The sequence below is a fragment of the Triturus cristatus genome, chromosome 2_2 (genome assembly GCF_964204655.1).
Source record: "Triturus cristatus chromosome 2_2, aTriCri1.1, whole genome shotgun sequence".
NCBI lineage: Eukaryota > Metazoa > Chordata > Amphibia > Caudata > Salamandridae > Triturus > Triturus cristatus.
This window is the reverse complement of record NC_140582.1, coordinates 1,228,644,549-1,228,659,758: the sequence shown is the minus strand read 5'-3', so window position 1 is coordinate 1,228,659,758 and position 15,210 is coordinate 1,228,644,549. Positions and strand designations below refer to the sequence as shown.

The 15,210-nt window shown below is 50.3% G+C and overlaps 1 protein-coding gene across 1 annotated transcript in view; it reads right to left on the bottom strand.

Annotated features, from left to right (window-relative positions):
- The window catches only part of LOC146863455 (dedicator of cytokinesis protein 2-like), a 2,657,619-nt gene that overhangs the window by 103,981 nt on the left and 2,538,428 nt on the right, over positions 1-15,210 (bottom strand). The window contains exon 43 of the mRNA XM_085642885.1: positions 8,366-8,447. Coding sequence (XP_085499011.1) covers positions 8,366-8,447 — 82 coding nt within the window. The remainder of the gene's footprint in view (positions 1-8,365; positions 8,448-15,210) is intronic.

The following is a 15,210-nucleotide window of genomic DNA, read 5'->3' as shown; positions in this document are numbered from 1 at the left end:
ACCAAGAAAACAGCATTCAAGGACCGGTTGGACAACAACGCACACAACAGCAAGGAACTCTTCAACATCGTCAGAGAGCTCTCCAACCCCAACGCCGGAACCAACGACATCACCCCATCGCAAGACCTCTGCAACTCCCTCGCCTCCTACTTCCACAACAAGATCGCTGACATACACAACAGCTTCAGAACACAACCAACGCTCCCCACGACCAAACCAACGCCCCCCACCACCACCCTCAACGCCTGGACACCGATCAACCTCGAAGACACCATCAGCACGATGAACTCCATCCACTCCGGTTCCCCAACCGACCCCTGCCCTCACCACATCTTCAACAAGGCCGACGCTGTCATCGCACCCCACCTGCGGGACATCATCAACACCTCCCTCAACACCGCCACCTTCCCTGAGAGCTGGAAGCACGCCGAACTCAGCGCTCTACTAAAGAAACCAACGGCGGACCCCACCGAACTCAAGAACTACCGCCCCATCTCGCTCCTCCCGTTTCCAGCCAAAGTCGTCGAGAAGACCATCAACAAGCAACTGGCAGCCTTCCTCGAGACGACTGGTTCCCTCGACCCTTCCCAGTCAGGCTTCCGGGCCAACCACAGCACCGAGACCGCCCTCATCGCTGCCACAGACGACATCCGAACCCTGTTGGACAACGGAGAAACAGCGGCCCTCATCCTCCTGGACCTCTCCGCGGCATTCGACACTGTCTGCCACCGCACCCTAGTGCAGCGCCTCAGCAACGTCGGGATCAAGGAGAAGGCACTGGAATGGATCATCTCCTTCCTCACCGGAAGGACACAGAGAGTCCGCCTGCCCCCGTTCAGATCAGAAGCCACGGAAGTCACCTGCGGCGTCCCTCAGGGCTCCTCGCTCAGCCCCACCCTCTTCAATGTCTACATGAGCCCCCTTGCGGCCATCGCACGCCAACACAACCTGAACATCATCTCCTACGCCGATGACACCCAGCTGATCCTCTCCCTGACCAACGACCCCGCCACCGCCAGAGCCAACCTACACGAAGGGATGAAAAACGTGGCCGAGTGGATGACGACCAGCCGCCTGAAACTGAACACAGACAAGACGGAAGTCCTCATCCTGGGCTCCTCACCCTCCGCCTGGGACGACTCCTGGTGGCCCCCTGCCCTGGGCAACGCACCCAAACCGACAGACCACGCACGCAACCTGGGCTTCATCCTGGACTCCTCCCTCTCCATGACCAGACAAGTCAACGCCGTCTCCTCGTCCTGTTTCAACATCCTGCGCATGCTACGTAAGATCTTCCGGTGGATCCCCACCGAGACCAGGAAAACAGTCACCCAGGCCCTCGTCACCAGTCGACTGGACTACGGCAACGCCCTCTACGCCGGTACCACCGCCAAGCTCCAGAAGAGACTCCAGCGGATCCAGAACGCCTCGGCGAGACTCATCCTCGACGTCCCCAGACGAACTCACATCTCCAGACACCTGAGAGACCTGCACTGGCTCCCGATCAACAAAAGAATCACCTTCCGGCTCCTCACCCACGCACACAAAGCCCTACACAACCAAGGCCCGACCTACCTCAACAGCCGCCTCAACTTCTACGCTCCCAAACGCCACCTCCGCTCGACCAGTCTCGCCCTCGCAGCCGTCCCCCGCATCCACAGAGCGACTACAGGAGGTAGATCCTTCTCCCACCTGGCCGCCAAGACTTGGAACGCCCTCCCCACCGAACTACGCCTGACCCAAGACCACCTCTCCTTCAGGAAGAAGCTCAAGACCTGGCTGTTCGAGCAGTAGCGGACCCCCCCCAGCGCCTTGAGACCCTCCGGGTGAGTAGTGCGCTTTATAAATGCCTTTGATTGATTGATTGATTGACAGCTAAACCACCCATCCACCTGCCAACCCCACTTCCGACAACGATGCTAATGGTTGAGAGGAAGACACAGGGATGGAAGATGAAGGAGGGAGGGGTAGCAGGAGTGGTAAACACATTGGACCATATTTGTGACCTCAATTGCGCAGTGCTTATTTTGTGCCGGTGGTTTCCAGGGCTCGGCACGGGGACTTAATTGTCAGCACCGCCTCTATCCACCTCATGGGGGCGCTGTCTTTTTTAATTTCGACATGAGCACAACAACAATGTTTATTAAGTCACTATACATTGAAAATGAATATTACCAGCCTCTCATGCCATTATTCTAGCTGTGTGTGGCCTGAAATACTCTGAATTGTCACACTTGTAGGCGTGCGATGGTGAGGAGTTGTGTGGGTACTGCCATTGGCAGTGCTGGCAGGGTATGGGTAGTGCAGGCTGCAGTGGCGTTCCGAGAAGGGCCCCGGCACTTCATTTTTTACCAAGTAAGCACTGCAGTTGCGTCGCTCTTGCGCCATGAAGCGTGGTGCAAGAGCGACGCAACTCAAAATTAGATTTATGAAGCCGCGCAAGACCGCCTTGCGCGGCCCTGAGTGGCTTCATGATTCTCGAGTAAAGCAACGCGGCCTAAGTTACAGTGGTGTCTTACTTTGTGCTGGGAGGCGTTTCAAGGGCGTTGTGTGGGTGTTCTCAGGCAGCACCCATGGACTTGACGCATTCCCAGATTTATCAAAGCTGGCGAACCCGGGGATGCACCAAAAAGATATGCCTTCCCAGGAGAAGCGTAATGAGGGGAAACATCTTTATATCTGTTTGTTACTTCCTCGTTCTATGCATTCTGCAGCACACATAGAAAGAGGACTATGCCTCTCTGGATTGTTTTTGTAGCGCAGGCCCCCTGCACCATGGTGCAAGGGTGCCTGCACGAGCGCAGGGGAGAAGACTGGAATGCGCTGTATTCCTGTCCTTTCCTGTCATGCAGCACAGCAGGGCGACTGGGGGACAAATCTCATAAATTAGCCCCATTGCTAGAAGTGTGGAAGGGGCAAGGTTGGAGAGCCCTTCAGGTCCTGAATTCACCCCTCCCCCGCAGACACAGTCTTCCAGGTTTGCCGAGGCAGCATAGGTCCCGTAGCTCTTGGGAGAGGGCCGCATAATTAATGATCATTTAATTATGATAAGAGATTGTACACTGACACATAACAGGAAGGCCGGCCTCCTGAAGGGGTTGTGAGGGGCCAGGCCTGGCTTGGGGTGAGAGAGGCCTCTCCTGCAGTGGTGGTGGCAGGGAACGGGGGTGGCGGGCGGGGGGCGAGAGGGGAACAAAACATTTTTAAAAAGCACTTGCCTCCTCACGGCAACCTCCGTCTCTCCTCTGTCATTGCTGACAGGTCCCAGAAGTACACAGGCTCCCCTAAGCCAATGATTGGACTGAGTGCCCTGGTTCGGTGCTCAGATGGGGACAGGGAGCCTGTGAATGTTCCCCACCAGCCTGTGGATAACAGATTTGTGGGGAACATGCAAAGTGCGCATGACTGTTTGGCTGGGCCAAGACTGTGGGCCAAAGCATCACACGCACTTAGAGTGCGCATAGCCACTCCTCCCAGGCTCCGGCACTCGTCCCGCCCGCCCTAACCCAGCCCCATAGCAAAGTACAATGATAATAACGAGGTCATTATCATGTTATTGTTTCCTGTTCCTAGAGGAGCGGGGCGACGCTCCTCTGCCTCAGAGGAGGCGCCCTCCCTGCGCCTCCTGTGGATTATGTGAGGGACGTTGCTATACTTTGCAGATGATGTCCACTTCCTGTGCCAACGAGGAGTGACCTTGAGCTATTAACCAGTTGATTCAGGCACGCGCATGATAGTCGTGTTCCTTGAGGCGCGGTCACACACTCTCCAGAGCTACACTCGGACCTTTGCAGCCGCAACGTCCACCTTGGAAGCCACAACTACAAACTGTAAAGTGCAACAGGGTGGACACTGTGCCAAGCTTTCACTGCCTGGAAGAACCCATGAGCTGAGACTGCACGCCTCGAGCAGTGCCCTGCCCGTGGAGGAAGCAGACGATGCTGTGGTTGGACCTCACATGAAATGATAAGGGTATTGAACACGCCACAGTGCCCCCCCACCCTTACCCCCCTTACAAGCCACCACCTAGTAGAGTGCAGGAAACAATGCGCTCTACCAGGAAGGGAGCATGTGTTCCTTGGTGACAGAAAGAGTGCCAGGCCTGTACCTGAGCTCAGATTCACTAAGGGATGTAGACACGTGCCCGGCCTGTTGCTGGTCATCGCATTTTTGTTTCAAAAGGGATTCCACAGAGTTGGAGAAGTGTACTCGAAAACGATTCAGGGACGAACAGAAGGACACGGCCCATTTTTGTTGTAAGAAATATGAGGGTTATACCATAGCAAGTACTGACATGGACCTGATGGGTTACAGGATAGAATATATGTTACACTTTTAATGCTAGAAATGTTCCAGGGGTGTCTCTGGCAGGAGGCACAGACGTGGAAGAATATTTAGCAGGTTTCATCATCCATACATTCAGCAATAGGGTCACTGTTTATTCATTTCTTTTTGGGGCGCACATACTGGACCATCATCTCGAGTGATGCGGCGCTTCACGTGATGTACACTTAGAAAAGAGCAAGAGGTTGGGAAGCAGGTCTTCTAGGCACTACAAACAGGAGACAACAGCAGGTTCGATGCCTGTCACTGGATATTACAAAGGTGATACATCACAGTCATCAGGGCTGTGTGTTTACAATAATTGCATATTTATGCACATCATTTATGCTGGATGTTCATGTTTATGTTTTCAGTGATATTCAATAGGTAGGACTTTGCACTCCTCTTTGAGTCCTTCTGGAAGGCACTGAGATGAGTAGGGGCTGAGGGAAATCCCTAGTGGGATTACCTGAGAAGGGTCACTTCAGAGTGACACTTCTCAAGAGATTGACAATTCTCTGCAGGCAAAACAGGTGTAATGTGGCCACGTTCCCTAGTTTCAGACATGAGCCAGGCAGCAGATGGTAGGACTTCTTCAGGGCGTGAGGTAATGGATGGGCCTTTCAATACAGGACTTCCATATCCTATGGATGGGATGACCAAGACTTACTCAACGTACTTCAGATATGCTCTTTGGAGGACCTGCCGGACGTCGCGCGAGACCTTGCGTAAGTAGGCTCTGCCTGTAGTCATGTTTGTCTTTTGCAGAGGAGATTTTTTTGGGAGAGAGACCTTTGCCCTACATGCCTGTGCTTCAGAGATGCGTAAGGTCATTGTGTGGCGTATGTGCAACCCATTGTCCGATATACCGCAAGTCATTCGATTGTTGATTGAATGAGACTCTCTGCTCGTGTAGAGGTCCACCAGGTAGTTCAAGGTATACATTGCGGAGAATAGGGGTCATGATCGACCTTGTGGCACACCGAAAGCTGAAGCTCTGAGTCTGCAGACTGAGTTATCAATCTTGACACATACAGATTTATTTGTACGGCAATATCTCAACCAGTTAAGGACTGTGTTACCCATGACTCTTCCCTCATGTAGAGTGTGAGGAGACTTCCCAGCTCAATCGTAATAAGCGCTGAAGACAGATCGAATGACACGAATAGGCTCTTTGATAGGATCGACAACTCGACATGGAAGATCATGTTTGGCTATGTGATGATCGTGTCGACAAGGGACATATTCAACAAGTAGTTCTGTCAGATACAGGAGCCCTGTACCGGGACTGAAATGTTTAATTAGTTCATGGTCTTCATCAGCTTAATTTAGCAGTGGTCTTACGTGGCATCTTTCTTGAGAAGTGGTTGTACGTGGCACCTTCCTTGAGCAGAGGTCATATGTGGCACCTACCTTCAGCAAAGGACATACGTAGCACCTTCCTTGTGCAGTGGTCATAAAAGGCACCTTCCTTGAGCAGTGGTCTTATGTGGCACTGTCCTTGAGCAGTGGTCGTACGTGGCACCTTCCTTGAACAGAGGTCATACGTGTCACCTTGCTTGAATAGTGGTCGTACGTGGCACATTCCTTGAGAAGGGGTCATACGCGGCACCTTCCTTGAGCAGTGAACGTACGTGGCACCTTCCTTGAACATAGGATACATGTGTCACCATCCTTGAGTAGTGGTCATACATGTCACCTTCCTTGAGCAGAGGTCACACGTGGTGCCTTCCTGAGCAGAGGTCGTACATGGCACCTTCCTTGAGCAAAGGTCACACGTGGTGCCTTCCTTGAGCAGAGGTCATACATGGCACCTTCCTTGAGCAAAGATCACACGTGCTGCCTTCCTTGACCAGAGGTCGTACATGGCACCTTCCTTGAGCAAAGGTCACACGTGGTGCCTTCCTTGAGCAGAGGTCATACATGGCACCTTCCTTGAGCAAAGATCACACGTGCTGCCTTCCTTGACCAGAGGTCGTACATTGCACCTTCCTTGAGCCGAGGTCACACGTGGTGCCTTCCTTGAGCAGAGGTCGTATATGGCACGTTCCTTGAGCAGAGGTCACACGTGGTGCCTTCCTTGAGCAGAGGTCGTACATGGCACGTTCCTTGAGCAGAGGTCACAGGTGGTGCCTTCCTTGAGCAGAGGTCACAGGTGGTGCCTTCCTGAGCAGAGATCGTAGATTGCACCTTCCTTGAGCAGAGGTTACACGTGGTGCCTTCCTTGAGCAGAGGTCGTACATGGCACGTTCCTTGTGCAGAGGTCACACGTTGTGCCTTCCTTGAGCAGAGGTCACACGAGGTGCCTTCCTCCAGTAGTGGTCGTACGTGGTACCTTCCTTGAGTAGCGGTCATACGTGTCACCTTCCTTGAGCCGAGCTCACACGTGGTGCCTTCCTGAGCAGAGGTCGTACATGGCACCTTCCTTGAGCAAAGGTCACACGTGGTGCCTTCCTTGAGCAGAGGTTGTACATTGCACCTTCCTTGAGCAGAGGTCACACGTGGTGCCTTCCTTGAGCAGAGGTCACACGTGGTGCCTTCCTTCAGTAGTGGTCGTACGTGGCACCTTCCTGAAGCCGAGCGTATGTGGCAACTTCCTTGAGCAGTGGTCGTATGTGGCACATTCCTTCCTCCAGTAGTGGTCGTATGTGGCACTTTTCTTGAACAGTGGTCGTATGTGGCACCTTCCTTAAGCCGAGCGTATGTGGCACCTTCCTCGAGTGGTGTTCATCCATGGCCTGTCTTGAGAGGATCATGCATGGACCCTTGCTCGAGTTCGGTGTTTGAAATATTAAGCCAGAGTGGAGTTAGAGGACCCCTACATTCAAATATTTTAAATCTTGTTTTGCAATAGCTGTTGAAAATGGTTCCAATTACAGATGTTCTTACCAGAGAAGTGCCGTGGGAAAGAATGTACACTTCCCACATGGACAGTGCTGTAGAAGCGGACGGAGTGCATTATTTTGCAACACCACACAGAAAGTGTGGTCACTCAGTGAGACATTGTGTGTGTGATTGTTGTGAGGCTTTCTTCAGTTTCTACAGCACAGAATCAACAAACGCACCTTACGTCAGCGGCGTGGGTGAGTCAATGGCCCCGGGCAGGTGAAGGCAGCTCACGAAGAACAAGGTGGAAAGTGACAAAAAAGACAATTCAGTGTTATGAAGATGGATGACGTGTGTAACCAACTCGAATAAAGGATCACAAAAGACTTGGGCAAAGGTCAGATGTGTGGAAGCGTGGGCCAGATCCAGAACAGAGGTGTCCGCCAGGGGTCCTCGGAGCTTGGTCCAGGCTTCATTTCAGGATACCCCCACAACAAATGTACATCTCAGGATTCTGGAGCGCGGACCGGAAGTGAACCATGACAGTGCAATGCTTGTGCAAAGCCCTGTTTATACACGGAGTGGAGTTCCGAGATGTGATGCCCGCGGTCCATCATGTTCTTCTGATGGGTTTTGACAGGTCAAAGACACTGAAGTTTATCAGGGAAAAAAACGCAGCGAATTCTGATTCAGGTAAAATTTGGCGCAGATGGCATCACATTCACCAAGAAATCATCATTTTCACAAGGAGAGATCTGAAGGGAAGGTGTTTATTACACGGGTGAGTGTCATTCCCCAGGACATTAGTTCTCTCTCCTGTTTGCTCATATCTCGCTCAAGAGGTGACCTCTGCAGGGAGCGCAGACCACTGACAGCGCAGGGAGTCACACACGGGTTCAATCCTCAACTCTGGTTTTTTAATCCTTGCAGTCTTTCTGGACTTCACAAAGTATTTAAACAAAAAAATAATAATAGAGACATCTTTTAAAAGTATATGGTGGAGAGAAACTCGGAAAGATATGAGTAAGGATTCATTAATATATAGGACAAGGGTGCGTACGCTAAATCAACCAATAAGAGCGCGTGCAATATGTGAAATGGGCATTTCCTTCATCAACCGCCTCATTTCACAATCTTTGACTCAAAGGAGACACTTGTTGAACTTAAAGGAGACACTCGTTGCACTGTTTATCAGAAAAAGATCAGAATGACTTACTTTGCAATCTGCTCCGGCACTATCTTGTTCCTAAAGCGCTCTTTCTCCTCCAGGACGGGCTGCACCGTGAAGCACTGGATGTCTGAGGTGAGGCGTCAAGGACACAGCAGTGAGGGACAGAGAAACACACGAGCATCGAGGGACTGAAGCCACCATACTTGGGGTCAGATTAATGTTCCCTGGCGCATCCCTGCAAATCAGCAGGGATGCGCCAGGAAAGATGCGTCACGAAAGTTTACCCTTGCGCCACAATAGATGCGCCGCATTTACAATGCAGCACATCGTGGCGCAAGGATAAACAGATGCGTGACGCATCTGATGGCGGAAGGGCGGCGCATTGCTGGAGTTGCGTCGCAAGCGCGACGCAGCTCCAGCAAGGCTCGGGGGTGCCCTATCATTACAATGCTGTAATGATACTGAACAATGCTGCGTCAATCCTTACGCCTGCTTCAAGCAGGCGCAGGGTTTTGACGCAGCATTGGTTCAAAAGTGACTGAGTGAAATCTTGTAGATTTCACTCAGCCACTTTTAGGAGGCGTTCCTGCGACGGAACTCCCCCCCCTGCACAGGTACGCCTACTTCAGGCGCAGGGCTTTACAACATGACGCATCTCACAGATGCGTCACATTGTAAATACCCTGCAGCATGGCGCAGGATTTGTGCCGCCGCTGCGTCACATAAGTGACGCAACGGCAGCGTAAATGAGGCGCAAGGGGCTCATAAATCTGCCCCTCGGAGACTAGCGTTAGACTCACCACAGAGGACATACATCGTCAGACATCGTATCCATTCAGAGGCTCAGACGCCACAAGATGGCGTCCTCTTCCAGACTCGCATTGAAACTAGGCTGCACCTCAGGTCTAGAGCACAGGCTGGCAGGACAGCAAGGAGGGACTGGTACAACCGGTGCTGGAGTTTGGCGTTACACTTACCACAGAGGACACGGATACTGCTGTCCGCAAGGGCAGACATCTCTTCCTCTCAGATGCTGCCATGTGTTTCCTGCATGGCCCATTGCAGTTTTCCCTATGTTAGCCTAATTGTGCACGTTGTTGGCCGCATTTTCGTTTGCGTACTTTACTATATAGACATGCTTGCTTTATGCCACGTTCTACGTTCACTGAAAACCTGCATATCTTTCGTGTTCTGTTCTTTTCCTTGGATTTAGTCTGAACACTGCACACAAGGTCAAGCAACAATGCCCTCTGTTGTTCTCTCTGGTCAGGCACCAGCACCTAGATACAACACAAGAACGCAGCTGATGTTTATGAGCACACATCTTGTCTGAGGCGCAACTAGAGCCAAATTTCGGGGGGGTTGATAAAAATGTTGGGGCGGGGGGAGGAGTTAATTCTTCCAGCCATAGGCAGAGTGGAGACGCAGGGGCTCTATGAAGGGGTGAAAAAACAACAAAGCCTCGTTAGCAAGTGAATGGTCTTTTAAAGACCTGTGAAGTACTCGGGTGCGGCTGGCAGCTCCAAAACTGTCTGTGTGTGTGCCCGGGAAGCTGTCTCAGCCCGGGCACACACACGACGGGGGGGCTGAAGCCCGTTGAGCCCAATGGGCATTGCGCGCCTGCGTCTTGTCATTTAAATGAGCACACGTGTTTAAGAAAAGACGGAGCGAGGGATCAGAGACAAGATTGCTACTGCTGCTGAGATGTACAACATCCATCTGTGCATGCCAAGCTACGGGGTCGGCCTGTCATCCCAGAGATCTTTCATATGTAATCATTAAGCTTCAGTAGAAGGTGGGGGTGGGGTTAGGATATTCCGTTTTACAACATGACACGGCTTTTTATGACATTTGCTTTATTGACCAGGCTAACAGTGTTTTTCGTATGCATATGTTTTCTAATTTTGGTACGAATACTGCATTTTAAGACACCATAGTTTGAATAACTATTCTAAACTTCCTTAGTATCTCATGTTTATTTTATAGTGAACGAGTATGAGTGAGAGAGCGAGAGTGAGTGCCATGTTACCGCAATCCCTGAGAGGGTCGAGAGTGTTGTGTTCTGGGGGGCCACTCACTTGTTTCTCCGGGAAGGTTAGGAGAGGAGGTGACGCACTATAGTTAGTCGGACTAAGACTCATAGATACTGAGGTGGTTTGGTGATTCAGTCTCTACACGCTGATGTTCTATGTTCCCGAGCATAGTTATGCGCTAGCAAGAAGAACAGGTTCGTACCCCCAGTTTAGTTTTGGTTCTAAAACTGAGTCATTTGGGGAAGGAGTGGCCCGTGCAGTTAAGAGGGGCAGGGTGGGGGGGACTCGACAGACGATGACGAGGGAAGATTAATTATTTATTTAATTTTCCCTCATCCACATTTGTTGAGTCCTCCCGTCTCGCCGCTCTTACCTGCACGGGCCACTCCTAATTTGAGGTGTTTTGGGCCCATCAGACTCATGGGCCCTGGTGCCACTGTACATGCTACACTATTGATAGCTCCACCCCTGCCTAGAGTCTGCGAAATACCTGCCCAGGTACACAGCTCACATTCTTTGCTGAACTCTAACATTACACACAACATGACAACTGTTCAGTAAGGGCACAGTAAACACCCAGAAGGACATTGTGCCTCTTACAATCTGTGTCCAGCCCTGGACAACAATTTAACTTGTGATTCATGGCTCAGGGTGCAGAGCTGAACTGGCTGGCAGTCTTTTAACAAAACCAATACAACCCTCAACAGAGACATTCATTGTAATGTACCAGCCGCCCGCAGGGGCGGAGCTATCAAAGGTGAAGCAGGTGCAGCTGCACTGAGGCAAACAGGGTTTCAATGAATCCTGAATAAGATGCGATTTAACTACATAGTTAGCAGGCGGGGGGCATTTTCCTTGCTTGCAGTAGGGTCCATGGCACTCTTGCCATGCTGCATGCCCCCATCATCCCCCGGAAGAATAGTTCACCTTGAGGAGCCCTCTGCACCGAGTGCAACAAATAACAAGCTTCTTAATCCCAAGCTGTACAGTAACGACTGGAACAACGCGCTGATCTGTTCTTGCTTTGGGACCCGTGTTGATTACCGCAGATGCTCTGTGGAGCGCTGGGATGTAGAGCGGACTTTGGAGAATTGATGAGAGGTGCTTTGGATGATGCGCCCGAGCATGAAGCCCACTGGACCTCGCCTTTCATCTGGGTAGCGTGACAGCCCTCAGTACCCTAACCCTAGTTAGACCGTTCAACCAGCGATGTTTATTATCAGCAGTCGCATTATAGTTTCATTTGGAAAGTTGTTTTGATTCAGGATATATTTCAATAAACGTAATAGACCCCCGCTATCAGTTTGGGAAACTATTTGTTTGAATTCATTTTGATGACAATGTAGTTTTGAAGAATAAGTTACTTACCTTTGGTAACACTTTTTTAGGTTGATACAGTATCTGCCTGTGGATTCCTCACCTTTTCAATTACCTCAATGCACAGCATTCCACGGAAACTTTTCTCCTCAGCTTTCCCACGTCGACGAGGAAGTCACAATGGAATGGCTCCGCACGCAACTCTGCGTGACGTCATCGGAGCCATAAAAAGACCACATCAGAGTGCTTTTTTCCGTACCTTCGAAGTGAACGGGTGAACTGACAATATTTTTACAAGTATGCAGAGTGTATACAAACACAACCAAACTTAGAAATTCTTTATCATAGATATTTCCAAGTGCCAAGTATCACATGATTCCAACAATAAATCCCGTAAGATATACACTGATTCCCGGACGAAGACAGGGAAAACATACTGGCAGAGCGCAGGGCAGAGCGTCGACGCTCAGTTGAAAGTTTGAATCACAGGGCTCCCATAGATCTCACGCTCCACGCCCTTTCCCATGATGGAGGTAGCCCTAGTGGTAAAGAAGACTTTCTTTCTCAGGAGAGTGTTCCACTTTTGCTGCGAGATCGTACTCCCATACATTGTGTTCCCATTGACCAGGACATAAGTGACACTCCTCTTCCCAGTTCTATCAGTACAGCTGTCGACCTGACCACCCAGACCCCTATCCGTGGCAAACCGGCTAGGAAGAAGCCGAAGAAATCAGTGACGGTTAAGATTCATGGTCCACCACCAAGTAAATGAAGACGAAAGGAGGGGGGGGGGGGTCTGGTTAAACCCAAGATCAGTCATTTCGACTTTGGTAAGCACACAAAGCCTGTTGCTAGAACTGTTTCGGCGACAGCGGCCGTACCAGCAATTTTGCCAAATTTGGCACTCCCCCCATCATCTGCACACCTTGAAACAGACGCTAACATCACTGAGTTATCCCCTATCCTTGTTGAATCGCTGCTGAAGGCAGCACCCTCTACTGCTTCACAAGATAATATGGGACATCTAATTAGGTCTTTCATCTTGCCCATTATCGAGAGTTTGAAGAGGGTGGAGAAAAGACTTGCGGACATAGAGTCCGTTATAAGCAGCAAGGTTGATTCGGTCAAGGCTCAGGTGAGTGTGGCTGTGCCACTCACTCCCATGGCCACACTACCTATCAATAATGCCCCCAAAGTCACATCCCAATCTACCAAAGCTACATTACAGCCTTCTAGTCAGGCAGATTCTAACCAACAAAGGTTACTGCCCCATAAGCATGTAAATAAACCGGCTGGTAATCCTGCTAGTGAAGTCTCGAGGGGAAGGGCAAAGGCACCCACAGGGAACACGTGGGAAGAGTGGGGAAGCAATAGATACACCAGGGCTTTAGCGAATAAAGGGCCACAAGTAGAACTACCCCCAGAAGCTGTGCCCTTTGTGGTTGTTCTGACGGGGGTGCCCACATTGGCAGACAACAAGAGGAAAGGGTTCGCCCAGTTGAAAAATAAAATCATGCACTGGCTCAGTACATACAGACCAATCATAAAGAACATCAATGGTGAGATAGTGCACGTTAGGCGACTCCCTTGGCTGGGTGGCAGATGCAAAGATATCGAGGGAGACTTAGTTGCAGTTAATTTCAGAGATCCACGCACGGTTGACTATATACTAAATTGGCCTACGGGAAACAGTAACAACTGCATCATCCCCCGTGCCTTGACATATTTTTATCCTAGATCCCTGGTGTTCCCCCCAACCCACACAAGCGGACAGGCTCCCACTCATACAAACCTCTTAATATCATACAACACTGGGCAACCGGCACATGGACAATACACAGCACCCGCTGTTGATCCCTTTGGGTGGAACATCGTACCTCCTAGATTTAACAGAAATACCAACAGGAGAATGGATCATTTGAGACCCTTTACACCCCTGGAGACAGTGAACAGGTTTGATGGTTTCCCCTGTATGGATGATTGCGACTGAATATTACAGTCTACGCTGGGCATGTGGGGCCGATTATGCGCCGCTAGCCCAGTGGGCAGTGATTATGAGGTTCTTATGGAGGCCATCAGCCCCGATAATGGGAAAGAGGCTCCTATAGCAGCCAATAGTTCCGATAATAGTGGGATCACAACCACCACACAATTATTGTCTTTGGGGTGCAATGGTGACAGTAGTTTATCCCCAAAATCAATAGGACCATTAGAAGTTACCATCAAGCCTATCCCATGTGTGCAGGGTGGGATTAAGGGGGCTATCCCTGACTTGTCCGCCACAGGTTATAAGGTTATCCATTTGGTATCTTGGAATGTGGCTGGGTTGCAAAAAAAGATGGTTCTTCCAGAATGGAATGCGTTTATCGAGAAGTTCGATGTATGCATGTTCCAAGAAACATGGAGTTTGCTCCCAGTACACAAATCCGGTTATGCAACCTTTTTCTTGCCCGCACTAAGTTGTGGGAAGGGCAGACCAGCAGGAGGCCTACATGTCTGGGTAAAAATTTAACTGAATTGGGATGTTACCACCCACGAATCAGCGAGTAGGGATATCCAACACCTTTCATTCGCAGGGCAAAACAAGGGCAGTAGGATAGATTTATTTAATATCTATTCTAGAGGGACCCCGGGGGATTCAACCTCATGTACATTAGTGACCTTAGAACAGGCACTAGCCAACTGCCCCCCAACCTCTAAAATTATTGTGGGAGGGGACTTTAACTGTACATTCAAACCCCTTAGTGGGGATGATCCCTTGGGCATAGAGGAGGAGGATTCTAGATGGTCCGTTCCAGCCCTGTCATTAGCCCCAATCAGAAAATGGTCAGCAAAGGCAATACAGATCAATGCCCTTACCGTGGAATTCAACTTAAGAGCGCTAAATGGCAGGACACCCTCTGACCGTGCTGGAGCGATGACCTTTAATAGGCTTAATGGCCCATCTAGAATTGATTATATCTTATTGGATGTCACATTGTGGTGTGATCTAATAGATATGGAGGTGGTACCTTCGCAGGATAGCGACCACAACCCCTTATGTACGAAGCTAAGGTGGGGTAAACTAAAAGGATGTGTGAATAATGTCCCTTTGAGGTCAACCAACGAGGTCGTCCCTTATAATGGTAATCGTAGGCTGAAATGGGATAAGGTTCAATCCCAGGATGGTAATCTTGCGAGGATCAGGGTGCACGTAGCAGATCTGACTGTAGAGCTGGCGGATCTTGAATTGGGAAAAGGTAGTGCCCAGGGACCGTCCTTCGCCTTGGCTTATAAAAACGTAATAGAGGAAGTAGGACAATACTTTTTAATCCAGGGTAAAAGTGGTAGAGTGAATAATGAACTGCCCATAGCCAGTAACCCTTGGTACTCGGACCAGTGTAAGGTAAAAAGGAAGGAGCTAACAGTTGCCCTGCTTAAAAAGAATCCCTCACTAGTTAGAGTGGCTAGGAAGGATTATGCGAGGGTAATGGTGTTGGCCAAACGAGAGTGGGAGGAACAACACTGGCAGGATCTCAAATCTGCAGCTAACATGAAGAA